The 24,118-nt window shown below is 42.5% G+C and overlaps 1 protein-coding gene and 1 pseudogene across 2 annotated transcripts in view; both read left to right on the plus strand.

Moving 5' to 3' along the window:
• Positions 1-24,118, plus strand: part of Fntb (farnesyltransferase, CAAX box, beta) — a 53,553-nt gene that overhangs the window by 13,220 nt on the left and 16,215 nt on the right. Inside the window, exons 3-6 of one of the 2 annotated variants that reach the window (XM_048362849.1) lie at positions 8,976-9,048; positions 11,763-11,854; positions 20,959-21,105; positions 21,204-21,287. In XM_048362849.1, the coding sequence (XP_048218806.1) occupies positions 8,976-9,048; positions 11,763-11,854; positions 20,959-21,105; positions 21,204-21,287 (396 nt within the window). The remainder of the gene's footprint in view (positions 1-8,975; positions 9,049-11,762; positions 11,855-20,958; positions 21,106-21,203; positions 21,288-24,118) is intronic. The other variant, XM_048362850.1, reaches the window with a different exon arrangement.
• Positions 1,589-4,280, plus strand: LOC125363574 (annotated as a pseudogene).

The raw sequence follows: 24,118 nt of genomic DNA on the forward strand, positions 1-24,118 counted from the left end.
GACGGATATTAGGCCATTGTCTGTTGCTGTGCTGGTGAAGATCCTTTCCCATATGGTTGGCTGTCTTTCTAGTTTGGTGGCTATGTATTTAGCTGTGCAGAAACTTTTTAATTTGTAGTAGTCCCATTTGTCCAGTCTCTCCCCTATCTGTTGTGCCCCTGGGACTATATTCAGGAAGTTTCTTCCTGTGCCTATAAGTTCTAGCGTCTCTCCTACTCTGTCCTTCAGTAGATTCAAGGATTCAGGTCTGATGTTGAGGTCCTTAATCCATTTTGAGTTTATCTTGGTGCATAGTGATAAGCTAGGGTCTACTTTGAGTTTTTTACATGTGGCTGCCCAGTTTTCCCAGCACCAGTAGTTGAAGAGGCTATGTTTTTTCCATTGTATGTCTTTAGCTCCTTTGTCGAATATCAGCTAACTGTAAGAATGCGGCTTTATTTCTGGGTCTTCTATTCTATTCCATTGGTCTTCAGGTCTGTTTTTAAACCAATACCAGGCTGTTTTTGTTATGATGGCTCTATAATAGAGCTTGAAGTCTGGTATTGTGATTCCTCCTGTGACCAAGAAACTTTTCAACCATAGTGTTTGTTTTTATTTTTGGTCCTGGGGGCTTTAACTTAGGGCCTAGGCACACTGTCTCTGAGCTTTTTTGCTAAAGAGTAGTTAGCACTCTGCCATTTGAACCACAGCTACACTTCCTGCTTTTTGGTGATTAACTGGAGATAAGAGTCTTATGGACATGCCTGCGTGGGCAGGCTTCAAATTGTTATCCTCAGATCTCAGTCTTCTGAGTGAGTAGCCAGGATTACAGGTATGAGCTACTTGTGCCCTACTTGACTATAGTTTTAATGGCTTTGTCGGTATCCTGCTTTCCTATAAAAGTTAATTTTTCCTACTGTGTATGCTTGCTCCACACTCTTAAGAATTTATTCTTTAAAAAAATTATTTCATTAACTTCCATGAGAAATCTAAAATACACATGCATGTGCAGACACACAGGCAAACATTCACATATAATTCTGAAATTGATTTCTCTAGGGCAAAAGTGACCCAGTGCTTCTCAGAAGTGAGAAATACTGGCCATTTCCTGAGTTGAAAGAGCCCTGGAGGTTTGTGTTGCAATGGCTCTGAAGCCAGAGTGCCTGAGTTAAAGCTCTCACCACACTGCTCCACTGTCTGGCAAGGCTTGGCCTCCACTGTCTTCTGCCACTCCCATACCCAAATGCTATTTAGAAGTCTTAAAATTCCAAGGATTCTTTATGTTGTTTCTTTCCCAGGTGCTTTCGTACATTCACCTTCTCTCTGGTGATGTATTATGTGCTTTTTGACTAGAGAAACCCCAGCCTTTAGTGGTTTAGGAAGTTCCTAGTAGCCAGCAATGGACTTCATCCCTGTCCTCTTATCTGTCACAACCAACCACATGCCACTGAACGATGAACACATTCCTCTCTGCTGTGTTCACCTGAAGTCTTTCCACTTTTTCACTCAGTAACTGGAGGGCTTCCAAAGGGCTAGCCACTCTGCATGTGTAGCAGGCTGGTGAAGGCTGATTGGGTTCTGCCCCTACTGGGCTCCTGGTTTTGGGGAGATGGACCTTAAGCAGGTGAGTGCAAATAGACTTTACCAATGGGATGGTTCAAAGACAGTCATAGGGAGATCTAACTTATATTGGGGAGTCAGGGGCAGCCTCTCAGAGAAAGTGACATTTAAGCTGAGACCTGTGGGGTGAGTAGGGTAGCAAAATTAGGGGATAATGGAAGTGTTTCGACAGAATAACATTTACAAAAGCCCTGAGTCTTCTAAAGAGAACCAAGCTCAAAGAGGGTAGTGAGGATGGGATGCAATGAAGGCTTATGAGGTTGAAGGAAGTGGGGAGATACATGGGAAAGGTCAGCAGGTCTCATCACCCCAGCCTGAAATACAGTTTCCAAGGTTACCAAGGACACAGTATTTCTAAGTTACTTCCAGTAGCCTCAAGGTATTTGCCTTTTTGGTCTTCCTCTTAAGTGGCTAGTTTCCTGTCCCCTTCTGCATAGTCATATCTGGCCTGATGCCCTTGTGGACAGCAAGTCTTTCTTCTTCTCTACTTAATTGCCTTTGGGGCTGTATTATTCCGAGAGACAAGAGAAGAGTCGTAGCTTTAACTTTCTACACAGAAAAGATTGTTTAGCTAGAGGTGAACTGAGGATAAAAGAATGGTAAGAGTGTTAGTCAGCCCGGACTGACATTACCAAATACCACAGGCTGGGTATTCTGAAACACAGAAACTTATTCCTCACAGTTGTGGAGGCTGGGAATTTTCAAGATGCTGGCAGGATTGATTTCTCCTGAGGCCTGTCATCAGGGATTGCAGATGGCTTTTTCTCTGTGCTTTCACTACTTTGGTGTTTTGTTCTTGTAAGTCTTTTGGGATTAGGGCCTCATCCATATGACCACATTAATCTAAGGGCCTCTTTAAGGGACCCTCTTTCTAAACAGTCACGTGGGAGATTAGGATGTTAGCATGAATTTGGGGGAAACAATGCAACCCATAATATTAAGACTCAGTATATTTAATTGACCTCAAGAAAGTGGGCACATGTCTCTTTGATTGAAAAGAGTAAACCTTAGCATGTATGTGTATGTGTTTATGATTAAATGGATGAGAGTGAAAGAAGTGTTTGTGGACATGGTTGCTGGAAGGAATTTCTTTTCCCTTGATTTCGGGCTGAATTCTGTCTTTAGTTGAATCAGCTGAAGACGCTTAGCAGGACTCCTGGGACCTGCCTGTCTGCTGTGAGGTTCGAGGTTAGAGGAGAACTATTGAAGGGCTCATCTTTGGGCTGAATCAGCTTCTGTCCCCAGGGACCAGGGCAAACCCAAAGGTGACAGGTGATGTTCCTGAGCAGGTGGGGCTTCAGCTATTCTTGTCATTTTAGTAAAGTTAAATCTTTTACCCTCTTGAGGCAAAGCATTTGTCTCTGAGATTTTGGATTTCTTAAGGACAACAAAGCTCCTTTCAAGAAACATGCTAAGAAGGCAAGAAGACAGCTTCTTGTGTGTGTTTGTTGTGGTTGTGGTTGTTGCTAATACCAAGGCTGAACTCTGGATCTTGTGCTCATTTGGCCTGCTTGCTCACAGCTAGTGCTGTACCACTTGAGCCTTGCCTTTTTGCTGGAGCTTTTTGCTGGACTTTTCTACCTGGGCTGGCTTTGAACTTTATTCCTAAAGATCTCAGTCTCCTGAGTAGCTAGGATTACAGGCGTGACCCACCTGTGCCTGGTTTGCTGACTGGCTGGACCTTTTGCTGTGTGGTGCTTGAGAACACTAGGATTGTGATTAAATTTCAACTTCTCTTTGGAGGCAATATCATTCTTTTTTTTTGCCAGTCCTGGGCCTTGGACTCAGGGCCTGAGTGCTGTCGCTGGCTTCTTTTTGCTCAAGGCTAGCACTCTGCCACTTGAGCCACAGTACCACTTCTGGCCATTTGTTGTATATGTGGTGCTGGGGAATCAAACCCAGGGCTTCATGTATAGGAGGCAAGCACTCTTGGCACTAGGCCATATTCCCAGCCCGGCAATATTATTCTTTTAAATTGAAGAGACAGCTTCCGGCACGTGGCTCCCCAGGTGTTTGTGTGTATATTTTTCTGGCAGCAGCAGCCAACATTGAGGCTGTGCTGAACGGGAAGGACCTGGGCACCAGCACCCTCTACATCGCTGAGAGCCGCCTGTCTTGATTAGATGGTCCTGGATTAGGATTCTCACTGGAATACCCCACCATTAGCTTACATGCAGTCTCCAGGGATCTAAATGCCTATCCTCAAGAACATCTGTATGTTATGGTGAATGCCAAATTTGAAGAAGAATCAAGAGAATCTCTTTCTGATGAAGAAGACAGTGATGATGATGTGGAACCTATTACTAAATTTAGATTTGTGCCTAATGATAAATCAGCATTGGAGGCAGTGTTCACTGTGATGTGTGAATGCCAGGCAGTGAATCCAGATCCTGAGGATGAAGACTCGGATGATTAAGATGGAGAAGAATATGATGTAGAAGCACATGAACAAGGACAGGGGCATATCCCTATATTGTATATCTATGAAGAAGGATTATTCCATTTAACAGCGGAAGGGCAAGCCACACTGAAGAAATTAGAAGGAATGCTCTCTGAGCAGTCAGTATAACATGGCTGGAGTCCGGACAGAAGATTCAATAAGAGATTATGAAGATGGCATGGAAGTAGATACCACACCAACAGTTACTGGACAGTTTAAGGATGCAGATGTTGATCACTGAAATCTGCTTTAAGATTCAGCTTGGAACTGTAGGAGGGAACTTGGTACCTCTTTCACTGTGGAGTGAGGCTGATTAAAAGCTTTTTTTCCTTCAAAACTCACTTGAACCACTTCTTTCTCAAGATAGCAATACTGAGGCAGGCAGCAGGTTGTTACCAGAAGAAGACATTATGATCTTTATTAACAAAGGTGAATTACTGGGCTGGGGATATGGCCTAGTGGCAAGAGTGCTTGCCTCGTATACATGAGGCCCTAGGTTCGATTCCCCAGCACCACATATACAGAAAATGGCCAGAAGTGGCGCTGTGGCTCAAGTGGCAGAGTGCTAGCCTTGAGCAAGAAGAAGCCAGGGACAGTGCTCAGGCCCTGAGTCCAAGCCCCAGGACTGGCCAAAAAAAAAAAAAAAAAAGGTGAATTACTTAAACAAGGGCTTTGTAATTTATCACTTACCCCAAACTTTCTGTGTCTGGTCTTATCTGAGTAGGCCACTGCTTCCTGCCTTTGCTGTACTTCTCTGACCACTGGCAGGACTCTGGTGAGACACACTGAAGCTTGGGGTGTGAGTTGACAAGGGTGGGGTTTGCAAGAGAGAGTCTGAAGCTGAAAAGCCTCTCTGGGATGTAAGGCTATCTTGACCCTTAAGAGACAAGGCCAAGATTACAGAGGAATTAGCCTCTGTTGTGTTCCACATGGATGTGAGTCTTACTAATTCCAAGCCCAGATGAATGAATTTGAGCCTTGCTGGCATCTCTGGAAAACCCCAACCAAATCCCACCACTGATGCAATGGCTAGCTTCTGCCCTGTTTTACCATCTGCTCTGCTCTGGTCTGTCAGGTTATAGCCTTGAATTTCCACTCTCTTCGGTTCTATAACAGATCAAATGAACTGCGATAAAGTCCTCAAAGTCCTTCCCATGATAATTGTTTTGTCTTTGCAATATCTTAACAAATAAATCTAGGTTTTCTATTAAAAAATAAATAAATTGAAGAGACAAAGATGAAAAGAAAGCAGTCCCTTGTGGCCAGTCAGAAACTGACCTTATTAAATTCCTGGTTCCTTTACCCAGTAATCTACTTAGGATCTCAGATTTTTGTTATGAAAAACAGAGTGCTATCTTGCTTGACATTGTAAACAAGGCAGCTAAGTTCTCGTTTGATATATTCTGGTGATTATTCCTTGGGCCTTAGCATCTGAAAGTATTTGGCATAGTCCGATTCTTTAGATTGTTTTGCAGATAGAAAAGAACTAACTAATCTATAGCAAACACTATGAACGGGTCCATTAAAAGAAGTCAGGAGGTTCTGGAGCAGATTCAAGTGGTAGAACACCTGCCTAGCAAGTGCCTGGCCCTGCATTCAAATCCCAGTATCACTAAACAGAGAGGAAAGGTAATGAAAGGGAGAGAGAACGAGAAAAGAGGGAGATTTTGTGAGAGAAAGGGATCAGGAATTCTGGCTCCAAATTCCTTGCTGTCCTGCCCTCATTGATGGTCTTATAGACTTTCATAGTTTTTCTTGCTCATTAGACCCATCCTGGCCTTGGCTTCCAACCTGCTCAGCCAGACATATGATAAACAACTCTTTTCATGTTGTCTCTTCTCTGTGTAACTTGCTCTTCCCATAGCTTCTCATTGTGACTTCTAAAAGAGTCCTAGCAAGACTTGGGAAGCTGAGGGAGGGCCAGCCTGGGCTACATAGATGCTGTCTAAAAAAAAAAAAAAAAAGATTACCAAGGAGAGATGTCACTTAACAGAACTACTAACTGGCTTCACTAAAATTTTATGCTCCTTGACTTCTAGTAGGCCTTCATTAACTGCCTTATAATCCTTTTATTCATCTCATATGTTGGTTTCCAAATACCTTCCACCACCAACACCAAACCACAGCTCTCCTGAGATTTTGGCTCCTCATTCCTGAGAAGTTGGAGCCTATCCCACATGAGTTTCCTGCCTCCTCTTTCCTTCCCACTTCAGAGTCTTAGCTTTGGCTGGCTCTATACTCCCACCATCATCTCTGTCTAAATATGTAGAACCTCATATCTCCTGCTTCCTAAAATACTTGTGATTCTACAATTTTTTCCTTCCTTCCTTCCTTCCTTCCTTCCTTCCTTCCTTCCTTCCTTCCTTCCTTCCTTCCTTCCTTCCTTCCTTCTTTCCTTCCTTCCTTCCTTCCTTCCTTCCTTCCTTCCTTCCTTCCTTCCTTCCTTCCTTCCTTCCTTCCTTCCTTTTTCCCTCTCTTCCTTCTTCCCTCCCTCCCTCCTTCTCTGCCTATCTGACTCAGGATTTAGATATCTAGTGCTGTGATTAAAGGCATACACTTCCAGGGCTGGCTTTGCCTTTAAAAAAAATGACATCTTCGGGCTGGGAATATGGCCTAGTGGTCAAATGTTCACCTCGTATACATGAAGCCCTGGGTTCAATTCCTCAGCACCACATATATAGAAAAAGCCGGAAATGGGGCTATGGTTCAAGTGGCAGAGTGCTAGCCTTGAGCAAAAAGAAGCCAGAGACAGTGCTCAGGTCCTGAGTTCAAGCCCCAGGACTGGCAAAAAAACAAAACAAAAAAAAATGACATCTTCAATATAATTTGTATGTCTTATAATTCACCCAGCTAAAGTATACAATTAGTTGCATATGCTTATTCACAGATTGTTACCCCTATTTTAGAATTTGTTCATCACCCCCAAAAATAACCTTTTACCCTTCAGCCAGCACCTCATCTCTTCCAGCCCAAGGCAACCAATGTTACCTACTGTAAGAAAAAAAAAAAAAAGAGCAGAAAGGGTCTGAAGCACTGCCAAAGTGGTCAGCTACTCTGTTGTTGCTTGCCCTTTTTTTGGTCTTGCTGCAGCATCTGCTAAATACTTAACAAGATTCTCTCCTTTCCCCTGCTCTCTTTCCCCTCCCTCCTTCACTGGCTCCATTTTCCTTCTCAAAGCCTTCAAGAATGGTCTCCCCACTGTTCTGTGCTCAAGTCTTACTGTCTGTTCTCTCTGCTTCTGTGGCTTCACTTATCTCCTGCATGCAAAAAACCCATGGCATGTGATTCCAGCAATCCTCACCTGAATATCCTTTCCTTTCATCTCCTCTCCTCTCTTTCCCTTTTTCCTTCCTTCCCTTTTTCTTTCCTTTCCTTTTTCCTTCCTTCCTTCCTTCCTTCCTTCCTTCCTTCCTTCCTTCCTTCCTTCCTTCCTTCCTTCCTTCCTTCCTTCCTTCCTTCCTTTTCTTTCCTCCTTCCCTCTCTCCCTCCCTCCCTCCCTCCTTCCCTCCTTCCCTTGCTTTCTTGTGTGTGCTGGTTACTGGGGCTTGAACTCAGGGCTTTGCACTCTTGCTTGCTTTTTCCTTTCTTCTAGGTTGACACTCACTCTACCCCCTGAGTCATACCTCCACTCCTGGCTTTTTGGTGGTTAATTCAAGATGAGAGTCTCACAGACTTTTCTGCTCAGGCTAGCAGAACCTCGACCCTCAGATCTCAGCCTCTTGAGACGCTAGGATTACAGGCATGACCCATCAGGACCTGGCCATTGTTAGTCTTGGTCCTTGCTCTCAAAATTCTTTTGAGAAAACGAACTTGTTTCTATTGAGATTGGAGACTTTATGCATGGGATGGCCTCAAACCTCAATCCTCCTAACCTCAGCCTCTCAAGTAACTAGGAGAGAGCCACTGATAATTGGCAGTACCTGGCAGGCATATTATTCTTTTCTTTGAGATGTTCCCCTCCTCTTTTCTCCCTCACCTCTGTAGTAGTCTGTGTTTTTCCTTTATGAAATCTATTCATTTGCCCCCTGGTTTTACAGCCATTTATGTACTTACCTCATTTCTATTACTGAATTGGAAAGGCTTATGGAGGTAGCAACTTCATTAATGGTCTTATTCTGACCACAGTTACAGCGGGAGTTCTAAAAACAATTGTTGAATTGATTACCTAGAAAGAGGACTGGTTCTTTTCCCTGTTATTTCTGTAGTCAGCAGGCACAGTGGCTGCCTTGACATTCCTTCCTTTTTGTTCCTTCCATAATCACACAGGCCCCTTTTGCAGCACCCAGCAAGAAGTGCCGCCTCTGTCTCTGCCTATGCAGGTGGCCATGGGCAGCACATTCCATCCTAAAGCCACTGTTGCTGACCTCAGCACCAAGGATATGACTGAGTGTGGAATACAAACACCATCTTCTGGCCAGCACGTGGGAGGTGGAATTTCAGGGCAGGAATAATAGATGGATAACCATGGGGCAGGCAGGGGACAATATAGACCTCAAAGAAGTGACCCCAGAAGAAATGGCTGAAATGGCAGCAGCTAGCCAAGTCAGGGAAGCAGTGAGACTCTAATATAAATTGTTCCCAGGATGGGGCATCACAAGATAACCTGTTCTGAGATCCTGGAGGAACCATCTGGATGGATTGTCACTATCTGGCTACATGTAGCTTTTCCACCAGCCCAGAGGCACCTCCTTTAAGAGATGATCCAACTCAGAGCATGGGCCAGTGCAGCATCTGGCACTCCAGATGTATGTAGAGCCAGGCCTCCTTTCCCTTATATAGTTGCCCTTTGGGCTACAGAAGTTGCTAGGTATCCGTTTAGTCACTGGAAGGTAAGTCTTGAAGGCCCTGGATGTACAGGTGTGGGGGGGATGGGGGGTGGGGGGAATGTGGAAACAAGAACTACTAGAGTAGGCTTACAGGCTCTTTGTCTTTCCAGGCTTATTTTGCAGAGAGAGAAGCACTACCATTATCTGAAAAGAGGACTTCGACAACTGACAGATGCTTATGAGGTAAACATGTGGTTCAGAAACACTTTCTGGCAGATTCTCAGCCATATCTTCCTTCTTTGTGCGTGTGTGCGTGCGTGCGTGTGTGTGTGTGTGTGTGTGTGTGTGTGTGTGTGTGTATGCGTGTATGCTGGTACTGGGGCTTAAACTTAGGGCTTCAGACTTTTGCTTGGCTTTTTCTCTCAAGGCTAGCTAGGGCTCTACTGCTTGAACCACTCATCCACTTCTGGTTTTTTGCTGATTAGTTGGAGATAAGAGTGTCATAGACTTTCCTGCCTGGGCTGGGCTAGCTTCAAACATGACCCTCAAATCTCAGCTTCCTGAGTAGCTAGGATTATAGGCATGAGTCCTGAGCTTGGCCATCTTCCCTGCTTTTTCCTACTATAACACCAAAGGCTATGGATCCTGACTTGTTACAGATTCACATATTGTACCACATGACTGTGACAAGAACAGGCTGCTGTCCCACATCTAGGACCTCACTTCTGAAAGGAACAGAACCAAGTCTCTTACTGTCTTGTTGGCTCCCACAGCCAGAGGAGCACCCCAGATGGGATGGGGCTTTCTCTCCTCATTTAATCACAGCTAACATGTGGTTCCCATGCGTTCTCCTAACTCCCTTGACCTACTCATTCCTTATAGGACAAAGTCTTTTTTCTAAAAGCTGATTTAATTTTTGTTTTGACCAGAGGACAGTATGTGAATCCCCAAGAGTACTACTTGCAGTTTAACACTGTGGATCCAAATACCAAGTGGATCTTAAAGCTTATTTCTCAGATCCCTAGGGCTGGGTTCATAAAGGAGTGCTATGGTTGGGCTGAAAGGCAACTTGGGCTGGGAGTGGGGCTGAGTGACTTTATAGAGGAGGGCCCCAGGCTCCTGCCCCACTTTACAATGATTAGCTTCACTTTTAACCTGTTTTGTTTTGAGTTTTCTGTATTTGACTATTTGTGGCAGGGATTTTTCAACTCTAATGGCTGTGGGGCCTTATCAGGTGGTGAAAGTAAATGAATTGAGCTGAATGTGGCCTGAGGCAAAGAGAGGATTCCTATGTTTAATCCCTCCACCCTTACCCCAGCATGCTGCCATTATCTGGGAATGCAGACTCCAGGTTGACAGATCTTTATTTTCCTCCCAAATGAAGCAGAAATTCAGATTTCGTTATGATTCTCCTATCAGCTGGTTCAGTGTTGCAACCAGTTCCAGTTAAATTAAAGGACAAAATATATCCATAGGATAGATTTGGCTGTGGGCTATTGGTTTCCAATCCTTGACTGAACTCTTCAGTGGTTAGGATCCCATCAACCCTGATGAAGGTAATGCAGTGTGCATTATATGTACACCCTTTCTCCCATTCATATCACCTTTGTGTCTACTGCATGAGCTAGGTCAGTCTTTGAGGCATAGCAAGATTGATTTGCTCAAAGGCACATAGCTAGTAAGAGGGAGAGCTGGGATTCAAACTTAGGCCAAATACTTAGCAGTGTCTTCAGTGACCTTTAGTAGTGGGTTAGCCACAGCTCAAACTGTCAGCACATTTTGAAGAAAGTAGCTTTCGCCAATGCAAAGCACACTGAAATGAGACTCTAGAGACCTAGCTTCCTATCTCAGCTCTGACATGTACTGTTTTTATAAATCTGTAAAAAGTTCAACTCCCTGCACCTCACTTATATACTTTTAATCTGTAGAGGTGGAAAGTGGACACTGCTCCTACCTGCCCCGCCTTGACTTGCATGCTCTGCAGCCATGTATGTTTGTATTAGGATCAAAGTCTGTCCATATGTCACCTTTGAATGCCTCTGATGGTTCCTGAGACAAAGAATGAGTCAACCTGTTAGTTTGTCTCTCTCTCTCTCACACCTAGAGCCTTACCCGTGCTAGCCAACTCTACTTTTTGAGCCATGACCTCAACTCTTCAAGAATGTTGATGCCCATGGCAGCATATATCTTGGAGTATGTACACTGGTGTTATGTTCCAGGTAGACATGAAGTTGCTTACACTCATGTGGCTTTTTGTTTCCCTCTTCATGTAACTAACTATACATATATTCTGTATCCCAAAATAATATCTCAAGAATCTAAAGAAGCCACACAGTACATGTCCATAAACTCAGAACTCAGGAGGATCATGAATTTGCGGTCAGCCTGGGCCACATACAGAGTGGGTTCTAGGCCAGTCCACTTGCATACTGTGAGACTGCCACAACAACTATTTTGGAACCAATTTTGTTAATTATCATGTCCCAGTGTTTTCCAGTGTTTGACCCAAGTAGATACATACCAAATATTTATTGACTCAGGGTTTTGTGCTTGCTAAGCAGGTATACCTCCACTTGAACCACATCCCCAGCCTGCACTGACTTTTTTCTGAGTTTATGTTTCTCTTGGGGTCTGTACTGGGAAAACAGGCAGCCCTTAACTTCCTGGTGTGTAAGAGGTCCCCTCTTTTGCCTTCCTTGGGTGCCTGCTAGGGAGGACCCATTGGATTTAAGTTTTAACTTAAAAAAATTTAATGCCATTGTCATGTTCTCACAGATGGTTATTTTAGCTCTGAGTAAGGCTACAAAGCAGAGCATCCTTCATTCACTGATTGTTGTCCAGGCCTGGGTACCCTCCTCCTCTTGCGGGGCTGCAGAGAGTAAGACAGATGAAGCCTTGTCAGCAGTGTCTTGGAATGATTGAATAAAGGGCGTGTTTTCTCCCTGTCCCTTTCACAGTGTCTGGATGCCAGCCGCCCATGGCTCTGCTACTGGATCCTGCACAGCTTGGAACTCCTAGATGAACCCATCCCCCAGATAGTTGCTACAGAGTGAGTCTGGCTTTGGGCAATCTGGGGTTCACTCTGGATTTACATCTTGAGTTTGGGATTCTATTTGCTTTGTTTTTGTTGTGAATGGAAAATACAAATCAAACAAAAACACCAGTGCTACCAAGAAATCTTTGCCCTTCTGTTGACCTCCAACAACTTCCTGAAACTCCTCCACAAGCCTGTTGTAAGTTAGTGGGTAGAAAAAGACTTTGAACTCTCCTAAGAAGGATTCTGGTTTCTTCTGTGGCCTTTTCTTTTGGCTCTCCCTTCTGGTCTTTGAGAAGAGTCTTTATCATCAACTCTAAGAGACGTGATTTTTCCAGAAAGTACAAGCTATGTTTGCATAACTGCTGTGGGAAAGTGTATGCCAGTTCAATGAACAAGAATGCCTCTGACTTTCATAAACATCTCCAAAAGAGTGGAGTGCCTGAGGACAGGATAGTTCTTGTCCGAATTGGATAGTTACTACATGCTATGATTCAAGGATTTCTTTCTCTGATTGGTAACTAGAGATCTTAGCAGCTTAGATTCCTCCCAAGTTGCTCATGCAGATGGACTTCCTAAGGCATGTCACAATTTATATCTGTGTGTGTGTGTGTGTGTGTGTGTGTGTGTGTGTGTGCACGTGCACATGTATGCCAGTACTGGGGCTTGAACTCAGGGTCTAGGTGCTGTCCTTTAGCTTTTTCACTCAAGGCTGGTGTTCTACCACTTGAGCACATCTCTACTCTGGCTTTTGCCTGTTAATTGGAGAGAAGAGTCTCATGAACTTTTCTGCCCAGGCTGGCTTTGAACCGAGATGCTCAGATCTTGAGTAGTTTCGGATTACAGGAGTAAGCCCCTGGCACTGAACTTCACAATTTATATCTGAAGGAAGAAAAAAACTGATCACGCCTTACATCTTTGGGATATCAGGGATGGGAAAGGAGAGCCACAAATTGAATCTTTGAGGTCCACTGAGAGCTATTCTCATTGCTATTCTCTGATACTACTAAGGGTGAGAGACCTGGGCTGGGAGCCTCCTGAGCCAGGATCATTTTTCCTCAGCACAAAGTGGTAGCCATGCCATGGAGGCTTACTGGAGCCCTCCTGGGTCACAGTGCCCCTGCCTTAGTCACACTGTCAGGTCAGAAGAACAGAACTCACATTGTCTCATTCATTCTCTTTTAACAATAATCTTTCATTCTTGCGTTCCTGGGTAGGGTGTCTTGTGATGAATGTGGATGGAGAAGATAATAAAGAATTAGGCTACTAGCCCTTGTGGTGGGTACCATGCTTTCTGAGTCACAAGGAAGATATGCATTTTTTTTTTAATCATCAGGATGCTGCCGCAAGCCTGCTTGCTTCTAGCACTGGAAGTAGAGTTGGACAGAGTTTCTGCAGTAACAGGAATTTTTTTTATTTTTGGTCAAAATAAAGGCCCATGTGTTTTTGAAATACCAGTTGAAGGCTGAGGGTTGTTTGGGAAGTTTGTCCATTCCCCCTACCCCACCTACACAATCAAGATATATGTGAGAATGGGATAGCTGAACATTGCAGACAAGCAAGAAGAATTAGAAGGATTCTGTGATGGTGATGCAGAGGATAGACACCCCAGAGGAGGACGGAAGCCAGTCTGTAGTGAGCACTCCTGCAGTGGGAGGGCTCAGTATGGACTTTGAGCTTTGTCCAGCTTGTGTGGTTTATTGTTGAGGCTTGCTTGGGGAAGGGTCAGAGCTGCTTCTGTGGCAACATGTGTTAGGAAGAGGGGACCCTTTAAAGAGCTCACCTCAGTGAGTGATCAGAAGCAACCTGAATACTGATATGGGGGCATGCTGTAAAACTTGCTGAATATTCAAGTAAATAATAGTACAATACATGCAGTGGAATATTATACAGTCATTACAATTTTATATATACACCAATGTGTTTCTTTTCATGTAAGAATGTACATACTCTTACAAAGAGATATAAAGTGAATATTTACATACATAAAAAACCTGATGGATGTAATATACCCATCATTGCAATTCTGAATAGAGGTTAAACTGATTTAAAGGGTTTCCTTTTGAAGGTTACTGCATTTTCTAATGTTTCTATAATGCATCTTTACTGTTTTGTAGTTAGCATAATGTTTTAAAAATAAAGAGCTGCTAAGCATGGTAGTGCAGGCCTGTAATCCCAGCGCTTAGGAGGTAGAGGCAGAAGGAAAGAGAATTTGAGGCCAGCTAGGGTTACATAGCAAGATCCTATCTCAAAAACAAACTACATGATTTGTCCCAATTTCAAGAATTTTCTGTTTTACAGCTGCCTTAAAAGCTTTACCCATAATTCTTCTGAGCATTGATTTTTTTTTAGTGACTTTTTAAAAAAAATTTTGAGACAGGTCTAGCTATGCAACCAGGAAGGGCTCAAACTCTCCCCGATCTTCTTGCCTCCCTTCTTGAGTGCTGGGATTATAAGCATGTAGCACTATGTCTAGTTATGATCTTAAGAACTACTAAAGAATGAGAGATTCAGTGGCATTATGGCTCAAAGTGGTAGAGTGCTAGCCTTGAGCAAAAGAGCTCAGGAACAGTACCCAGGCCCTGAGTTCAAGCCCCATGACTGACAAAAAATAAATTAATAAATTACATTATAAATAAATAAATAAATAAATAAAATCTTTTAGCCAGGCACTGGTGGCTCATGCCTGTAATTCTAGCTACTTAGGAGACTGAGATCTGAGAATCACTGTTCGAAGCCAGTCCAGGCAGGAAAGTAAGTCCTTGAAACTCTTATCTTCAACTAACCACTAGATAACTCTCTGGCTAAAAGTGGTAGAGTGCTAACCTTGAGCAAAAAGAGCTCAGAGATAGCGCCCAGGTCCTGAGTTCAAGCCCCATGTTCGACAAAAAAAGAAATAAAAAAGAATAATAGATTTGGGGAGGCATGGTGGCTCATACTTATAACTCCAGCTACTAGGGAGATGGAGGTAGAAGGATCTCAGTCTAAAGACAGCCCAGGGAAATAGTATAAGACTTTATCTGAAAAATCCCTAAAGCAAAAAACAAACCAAAAAAGTAAAACAGCTTAATTGGTAGAGTATCTGCCTACCAAGTTTGAGACTCTTAGCTCAAATCTAGTACTTCCTCCAGAAAGAAAAAGAATGATAGCTTTCCAATAATAGTATTGCTTTTTGTTTTAGGCTAAGCATACAGTTAATTCTAGGTAATATGTTAGAAATAATATGTTAGAATAATATGTTAGAATATGTAGTTGACTATTAGGTAAATAGAGTATTTTTGAAAGATTTTATTTAAAAATAGTTAAGATACTACCTAAAATATGACAGTTCCTTTTTATTTATGTTGCACAAGGAAAAGGAATGCTTTGCAATGCTACCAGTGTTTTTCCTTCATGTAAATATTAAGGTGACCCAGAAGTAAGGCATTTTAGGGAATTTTATGGTACTCTTGCCCTCTTCCCTACTCTACTTGACATTCAACACGTGCACACATACATGTGTGCACACACACACACACCTTTGTGCACAGATATGAAGGTTTCTCATGTGTTCCTATTTTGTTCTCTCCTATGCTTCTGTTTGTTTATGAACAGTATGACAAAGCTGGGTTCCCTCTAGTGGACAAAATCACCTTTGTCAGCTACTGTGTCAGCTGAACCAAATTAGGAAGGCCAGGCTTTTATTACTGCCAAAACAAGGTGTTTCAAGAGCAACAAGTCTATTCACAGGTAGGAATTTAACTTGCCTCCTAAGAGATTACACATGCAAATTTACATGTGTGTTTACATAAAATAAGTTAGTAATTTGGAACTAGATGTTTGCTTTATTTAATGATTTTAGCACTGAAGGAAGCATTTTAATGAGCTCCCCATTCTTTTCTATTAAGCAACTTAATGAAACAAACAGCAAAATAAAAATCACAGAGAGACATGACACTTGTGAAGCGAGGTTTTTAGCTTTTTATTATAAAAGCTAAAATTGTTTAACTTAAATACTATTTTAGAACTTTTCAGCTTATAAAGCTTTTCCAGAGATAGATTCAAAATTTGCTATTTCCATGTTTTATTATTTTTGATTCTAAAGTCTAATTGTTAAAAAAAGGAAAAGGTAGCCCCTTATGTAATTTCCTGTCACGTGCATATACTTTGGTAGTACTGTGGATTGAACTCAGGGCCTCAGTGTTTGCAAGACAGGTACTCTACCATTCAAGCTACTCTACCATCCCCTTTATTGTGTTGTTCATTTTCCAGATTGGACTCAGTTTATGCTTAGGTTGGTGTGGCCTGGGATCCTCCTGTTTGTACAGGGATAACAAGTGTGCACCACTGCACCCAGCCTTTGTTACTTGGAATGACAGGTGTCTAACACCACATCTAGCTTTTGGTTGAGATAGAGTTTCCCATGTATGCTAGGCAAGCCTTGAGCCTAACCCTCTGGTCTCTGCATCCCAAATTGTCAGAATTATAGGCTTGAGCCACTGTGCCCTTCTTTTTTCCTTCTAATTTTCAAATGAAAATATAATTGGTATGTTTTCTTGTCATTCATTGAGGACACCATATCTAGGCAGTGTGCTTTGGGGGCCAACTTTTGATGGTATCTAGTGGGTACAGATCACGGTTGTTGCTGATTGCGCCACAATCGCTGAAAGAAGTGATCCACCCCAAACATCAATAGAGCCAAAGGTAAAGTAACTTACACTTGGCCACACTTTCCAAACAACAGACATGGAGAGAATTGTTGGTGTTTGGTGGAAGCTCTGTGAATAATTCCAGCCTCCTAGGACCAACAATAAATGCCACTCATCTTTTACTGGTCCATTGGTGGGCTCTTCCTAGGGAGAACATTGCCTCTCTGTGCTATGTTGAATGAAGTCTAACCTTTGGAAGAAGTAGTACTAGAAGAAGCCTTATGTCACTCATGTGTCTTGTATTTGCTTCTACTTCTAAGCCATGATAGACAGCCTTTCCAAAACTTCCATTATCTTTATAATCTATTTAGTTTAGATCTTGAGTCTGTGGTAACCTGTTGGGTTTTTTGTTTGTTTTTTGTTTAATGGTACTGGAGTTTCTTCAGGTTTGGTTTTTTTTTTAAATCTAGCCTAAATTCTTGCTTTAGGTTAGCCTCAATTTTGAGTGCTAGAAAGTTTGTTAAATTACCATTTGCATATATGAAGTGTTTTGCTGGATAGTATCCTCATTGTGGTTGTCTATAATATTAAGCCTTTTAATATTTTTTGTTGTTGTTGTTTTTTGCCAGTCCTGGGGCTTGAACTCAGGACCTGAGCACTATCCCTGGCTTCTTTTTGCTCAAGGCTAGCACTCTGTCACTTGAGCCACAGCACCACTTCGGGCTTTTTCTATATATGTGGTGCTAAGGAATCGAACCCAGGGCTTCATGTGTATGAGGCAAGCACTTTACCACTAGACCATATTCCCAGTCCCTCCTTTTAATATTTTGTTCCCTTCTCATTCTTAGTATCATTTTTCATATTTTTGCAAGTATAATATGAATTCCATTTGAGTTGGAAAATGGAAGTGAGAGGTAGATAATCATTTCTGACAATGCTGTGTTTACAATGATCCTTTAATAAGTATGTTTTGTTAATGATTGTCCATAACTCATGGATCCTAATTCTCTGGTCTTTTTCATACTATATTTCCAGTCATTTCCCATCTTATATCTTGATGATTTCTTACTCCATCCTTTTCCGAAGTATATTACTTGCTTCTTGTGCCTGTTTCACTTTTTTATTCTCAGTAGTCTCTAATTTGTGCACCTGCTCATTTTGCATTATTAGATTATTTACTGAACATGCTTTTGAACCCTTTATTCCAAATGGTAACAGTTCTATCCAGAATCATCTACTCTAACTCTCAACTCTCACCTAAAAGTCCAAGTAAATTCCTTGGAAAACAAATAGTCATTGATGCTCTTGCTTTCAACTAGATCTTAGAGGTTTTACATACTTCTTAACACTTGAATGGTTACTGTCCAATGGAGCCTGCCATGTTACTGACAAAGTATGTGGTCTAATATGGTAGCCACTAGCCTGTTGTGGCTACAGACACTTGAAATGTGATCTGTGACCAAGGAATTGAATTTTTAAATTAAGTTAAAATTTAAATAGCCTTCTTCGGCTAGTGGCCACCTGGGGGACAGTGTAGATCTATCTCATTGCTACCAAAATGAGCTTCCCAGACCAACAGCACTGCCATCACCTGAAAACTTGTTAGAAACACAGCACTTCAGACCAGCCTCATCTTGAATTAGACCTACTGTGTAACAAGATTCCCCAGGTGATTTCTATGCACGCTTAAGTTTAAGAAACACCGGTACTTGGATGATCATTGGCATCACATAGGAAGTTTTAAAAATTTCTGCCAGCTGGGCTTACCCTCTGTGGTTATGATTTAATTGATGTTATATTATGTATGGCTGGGACATTAACGTTCCCTACATCTTCCAAGTGATTCTAATTGTGTAGCAAAAACTAGTGCTCAGATTTTGTGGGTATCTGAGTCAGCTAGGAATTTGATAGCATTGGGAGGCCTAGACTCTTTCCTGCTTTGGTATGCCAGAACTTCTGTATTCTTTATTACTCCATGGGTTCTCATGCTTATACTTTGTGTCTGAAAAATCACTCCATCTAGAAGAGACTTTTCCTCTTTGTTGTAATTATTACATAAGCTAGCACTAAAAGATTTGCTGATAACTGATGTTTCTCTACCTCTACTATGCATATGTTCATGGCATCCATGTAACTATCCATTTAAAAGTCACACTCATGAACTTATTTTTCACCAGGTGTGCCCTTCTTGATGTTTTCACAGTGCTTCCTGCTTGCAGTTTTTATTACTTAGTGAATTTTTGGTGTCTGGAATAAGTCCCCCCACCCCCAGCCTTGCTAGACTGAAGTGTCATGAACATTTTGGTGCTCAGAATTGCTAAGAAGCCTGTTACTGACAGCTGGTTCCATCCTGGCCAATTTGCCAGTTCCTTAAGGTGCAAGTTGGAAGCCTGAGGATCAGAATGTTCTGTAATACAGAAGTGTGAAACTCCAGAGAAGCCCTGCCTCTCTAGCACAACCGTAAGACAGATGCAGTGTGTCAGCTGACGGAGCCTTGGCATGGAGACTAGTACATCCAGATCTCCACTTAGTCCAGACTCTAGGCTACTAGGTCAGAAGTATTTTGTTCTGAGGAGCTGGGGAAGCGAATGGATGACTCTTCTCGTTTTTATTTATAAAGAACAGTTAAGCTGGGTGTGGTGTTTCAGACCTGTAATCTCAGTTGAGGTTGAGGCAGGAGGATTCTAAGTTTGAGGCCAGTTTGGGCTACATAGTGATACCTTATCTCTGAAAAAAAAAATGTTATTAAATTATTTTTTGTTTCTGTGTCCCACTATGGGGGATCAAACCCTGAACCTCACTCATGTGGATATTCCTGAATCACTTTCCTAACCCCAGACTATTAACTTTATATCAGCTAAAACCTTTTGTTTTGGTAGCATAGAAAGGTTTTGGTAGGCCTTTCAGGCCACCCTTCATTAGGATTTGAGCTTATTAGTGTTTTATTTCTGGGAGGTGGCCTAAGAATTTAGTATGATTTGGGAAACATGTTAAGAATCACTGTATCACTTTATGAACATTTTTATTAAAAATGTGTTGCAGAGTAATCTGTGTACCAACTTTAATCTCAAGTCTTGTTTCCTACAGCAACTTTTTTAGAAGTAAATGAGCATTATTTCAACCTGTTAAGATTTCAAGACTCAAATGGCAAATTAACAGCTTTTTCTGTTGCTGTCCCTGCCCAAGTAATGGAGGGCCTGAAATCAAAAGCAGCCAAACATGATATGGAAAAGCAACCACGAACTTGTATCTTCGTGGAGGTTAGCTTAAGTAGTCTCTCTGTAAATAATGGATAAGAACAATGAGGTGAAAAAAACAAAAAAGAAAGTCCCTGACCACTTAAAAGACAGAGACTTTCCTTGTGTCCTCCTAAATGGCAGTTTTCCTGACCAGAAGGCCTTGTGTGACCTGAGGAGTATAGGCTGGGGAAGCAACTTGGTGACAAGGGATGTGCATTTCTTCCTGGTGAACTTCAGAGGACCTTGGACAGATAGGGCTTTCTTATCTCACCTAAAGCAGAAATGTAACTTCTGGGCACCCTGATGCCATCTCAGAGGCAAACCCTCAATAAAGTTGCTCTCAGTGCAGGAACTGAGCCTCTGTGGATTCATGTGGAAAATTCTCCAAGAACTTACAGACTGCCATGCTGTCCTTCTTGTGATGTGAGCCATCTGGGCTCTGCTTGTGCTCACTCCTGTTAGAAAGCACGATCAAGCCTTCTCTCACCCTCCTGGCCATGGGGGCGGGCTCCACCCAGAGCTTGTTCCTTCCTAGCAACCGAAGAAACAGAACAGCAGCCCTCCAGGGCACACATGGCAGAGAGAGACAGAGAGAGACAGAGAGAGACTGAGAGAGAGAAGGAGAGGGAGAGAGGGGGAGAGAGAGTGAGAGAGAGAGACAGAGAGAGAGAGAGAGAGAGAGAGAGAGAGAGAGAGGTCTCTTAGTATTTGCCATCAGTGAAGGAGAGGATCTAGATGGGGTGACTAGTGTGGAAAGAAGCAGTTGACTACCAAGTTCTGGGCAAAATTAAAAAGCTGTGAACTCTTCAAAGGCAAGGAAGGAGGCTAGATTTCAAATCCAAGATGTCAAGCTGAATGAAAAAATATGGCAAAGGTTTGATGAAGACAAACAAGACTCTCACCCTTGTGTGAAAGATTGTTTCTTCATTGTCTTTATGACAAGGCAATGCTTAAATACAAAACTGATAGTGCATGTAGCTGGAGTTGTGGCTGAAAGTGGTAGAAGGCCCTGAATGCAAATCCCAGTACTACAACAAGAGCAACAAGAAAAGATAGGAAGACCTATTGAACTGATGGTAGCTAAGGAGAAAGCCTCTGGGTGAGAGGATATTATATTTAACAAATAAGAAGTAAAGGATTTTTCCCCCTTTAGAGGTGGGGAAGATTATCAGAAAGATATGCAATCTGGTGGCACTGGTATTTTGAAAGTAATGCTCTCTGACTTTGTTTTTCACCTTGGCCATGTAACTAGTGTGTGTCAATTCCTGGAACTGTGTCAAAGCCCAGAAGGTGGCTTTGGAGGAGGCCCTGGGCAGTACCCACACCTTGCACCTACCTATGCAGCTGTCAACGCACTATGCATCATTGGCACCGAGGAGGCCTATGATGTCATTAACAGGTATGGCCACAGCCAGCAGTAACAGACCCAGAAGGGCTGCCCAGCTGCTGCACCTCACTGATGACTGCCTCTGCCTCTCTCCCTCCTGCCTGCCTCAGAGAGAAGCTTCTTCAGTATCTGTACTCACTGAAGCAACCTGACGGCTCTTTTCTCATGCATGTTGGAGGTGAGGTGGATGTAAGGTGAGTGGGGGTTTTCTCAGGTAGTTGCATCGTGGCTTCTAGAGCTCAACTGTGTTAATGATGCCAGGCCAAAGAAGCAACATAGCAGAGCTGCTGCTTTATCCCACAGAGCAATGTGCAGAATGATGTGTTAGTGACACAAGGCCACAGTCATCGTGGAAGTGATACAGATATCTTAAGGGTCATTACCTTTTCTTTATGTAGATGTCAAAATATAAGTAATATCAGCTGGGTGCCAGTGGCACACACCTGTAATCTTAGCTACTCAGGAAGCTGAGATCTGAGGATTGCAGTTTGGAGCTAGCCCAGGCAGAAAAGTCCAGGAGGCTATTATCTCCTAACTACCAAAAAAGCTGGAAGCAGAGCTGTGGCTCAAGCATTAGAGCCCTAGCCTTTAGCAGAAAAGCTCAGGGCGAATGCTCAGGCCCTAAGTTCAAGCCCCAAGCCTGACAAAAAGAAAAAAAGAAAGAAAAAGAAAAAAAATCCTTATGTGTGGTATAAAATGATATGTGATATGACTATACAGTGTAATAGTATTATATAACACATACAATATACATTAATAATTATTCTATTGACATATTTATTCATATACAGTAATATAGTTCATCTCTCTTAGAGGAAAAAAAGTCCCAGTAGTGACTCAGTGAATACTTTCTGTTGAATTTGATGAAATACTGAGACTGCTGAACACCTGAGCTTCTCCCCACGTATGTGATCATTCCTTTGGGAAGCACAGATAGTCTATGGACCAGTAGAGTGCAATGCAGTGATGTTGCACTAGCAGATTGGTGCTTGTTTTTCAAAACAGTGTGTCTAATATGCCCAGCAAATAGCTTCTTCACTGGGCAGGATATTACTTAGGAGGCAGGTAGAGAAATCACTGAAGGCAGTGATTATTGATATTTTACATCATTTTCTTATTAGTCTGCAAAAGACACTTTTTGAGTTTTCTATATCAGAGCTATCTTATTGCCATTATTATTGTCTAGGTTTTCCTCTAGGCACATTGATTAATATTCTAGCTTCAGTATCTGACTTACTCATTGGTTTGGAGGTATAGAGAAAGAGCTGGATGTGGTGGCAATACCACATTACCCAATAATCCCAGGACAATGGAGGCTGAGGCCAGAGGATCATTAGTTTGAAGCCGGCCTGTGCTATAGAGTGAAATTAGGCAAAAGCAAATGACCCATAGCAAGACCCTTTTGTTATTTTGTCTTGTACCTTTTTCAGAATGATTCTTCAGCTCATTTATTCTAGCATCAGCCCTTTTCTCTGTTCTTATTTATACCCGATAGACAAATGCAGGACAACTTCAATAAAATGGACTTGTTTCTTGAGCCATATTCTCCTCTACTTCTCTCTTCTGGGTATACTGCATCATGGAGCCCATGCTTTTCATTTGCATAGTGGAGGAAGATATGAATGTTAGATAAAAGCTTGTAGTCTGCATCCAGTTTCCTTGCCTTGCTTGGTTTCTAGGATCCCAGTTCCATCTTGTCTCAGTCTTTCTTTACTAGGCCTTTGTCTGGGCGTCAGCCAGAGTTCAGGAGTACTTGAATAGATCTGACCTGGTGAGAAGCAGCAATGACTAGGGACAGTTTGGTCCCATTAGCTCCAATGGTGAGCTAAGCTAGAAACTTAGACCGGTGGTCTCTTGATCATTCAGGTCTGTCACAACTCTTAGTAGTTCCAACATGATTCTTCAAGTGTCTATGGCTCCTAGGTACTTCAAAAAAAATCAAATCATGAAGTTGTTATTAATTTCTGATCTCATGAACTAGATTCTATAGTCTGGAATATCCTGTAGGAATAAAGGAGAGGCAGGAATAAGCATTAGTAAAAGTTGATGTGAAGCTGGGTGCTAGTGGCTCACACCTATAATCCTAGCTACTCAGGAAGCTGAGATCTGAGGATTGCAGTTTGAAACCACCTTAGGCAGAAAAGTTCATGAGACTTTTTTTTTTTTTGGCCAGTCCTAGGCCTTGAACTCAGGGCCTGAGCACTGTCCCTGGCTTCTTTTTGCTCAAGGCTAGCACTCTACCACTTGAGCCACAGCGCCACTTCTGGCCGTTTTCTATATATATGTGGTGCTGAGGAATTGAACCCAGGGCTTCATGTATTCGAGACAAGTACTCTTGCCACTAGGCCATATTCCCAGCCACTCATGAGACTCTTAATTCAAATAAATAACTCAGAAAAGGCTGGAAGTGGTGCTATTGATCACATGGTAGAGCACTATCCTTGAGCACAAAGAAGCTCAGGGACAGCACCAAAGCTCTGAGTTCAAGCCCTAGGACTGGCCAAAAAAAAAAAAAAAGGTTGATATGACAGAGAAGGATGTCTTCAAGACAGGAGAAGCTGTTACTTAAATGTAGGAAGTCTATGCACAGAGAGAGCCACGAACCTGGAGGCCAGAAATGGGCCAAGGAGGTCCAAAACACTCCTTCCAGAGTCTGGAGCTTATTCTGGTGATATTAAGTAGAAAGTGATGCAATCTGATTTGTATCTTGCTACAAATTCTCCAGGTGTCCAGGTGCAATGAATGGATTGTAGTGTTTTTGCAAAAGTCTTCAGTTTCAGGGCTGGAAGGAAAGAGACCGGACAGGGGATTGATTCAGTTGGAAGATACTGATTCAGATTTGAGTGATAGCAATGAGGTTAGAGTAATGGAGAGGAACAGACAAATTGGAGCACTATGATGGCTGGACACAGGAAGGGAGGAAGAAACACCCAAGAACTTGTGTCTTGTTCCTTCCCCAACTCAGTGTGAGATCTAGAATTGGTGACTTTGGCATCACTGCTTAGTTTCTGTATTGATGCAAGGC

Source organism: Perognathus longimembris, chromosome 14 (genome assembly GCF_023159225.1).
Source record: "Perognathus longimembris pacificus isolate PPM17 chromosome 14, ASM2315922v1, whole genome shotgun sequence".
Lineage (NCBI taxonomy): Eukaryota > Metazoa > Chordata > Mammalia > Rodentia > Heteromyidae > Perognathus > Perognathus longimembris.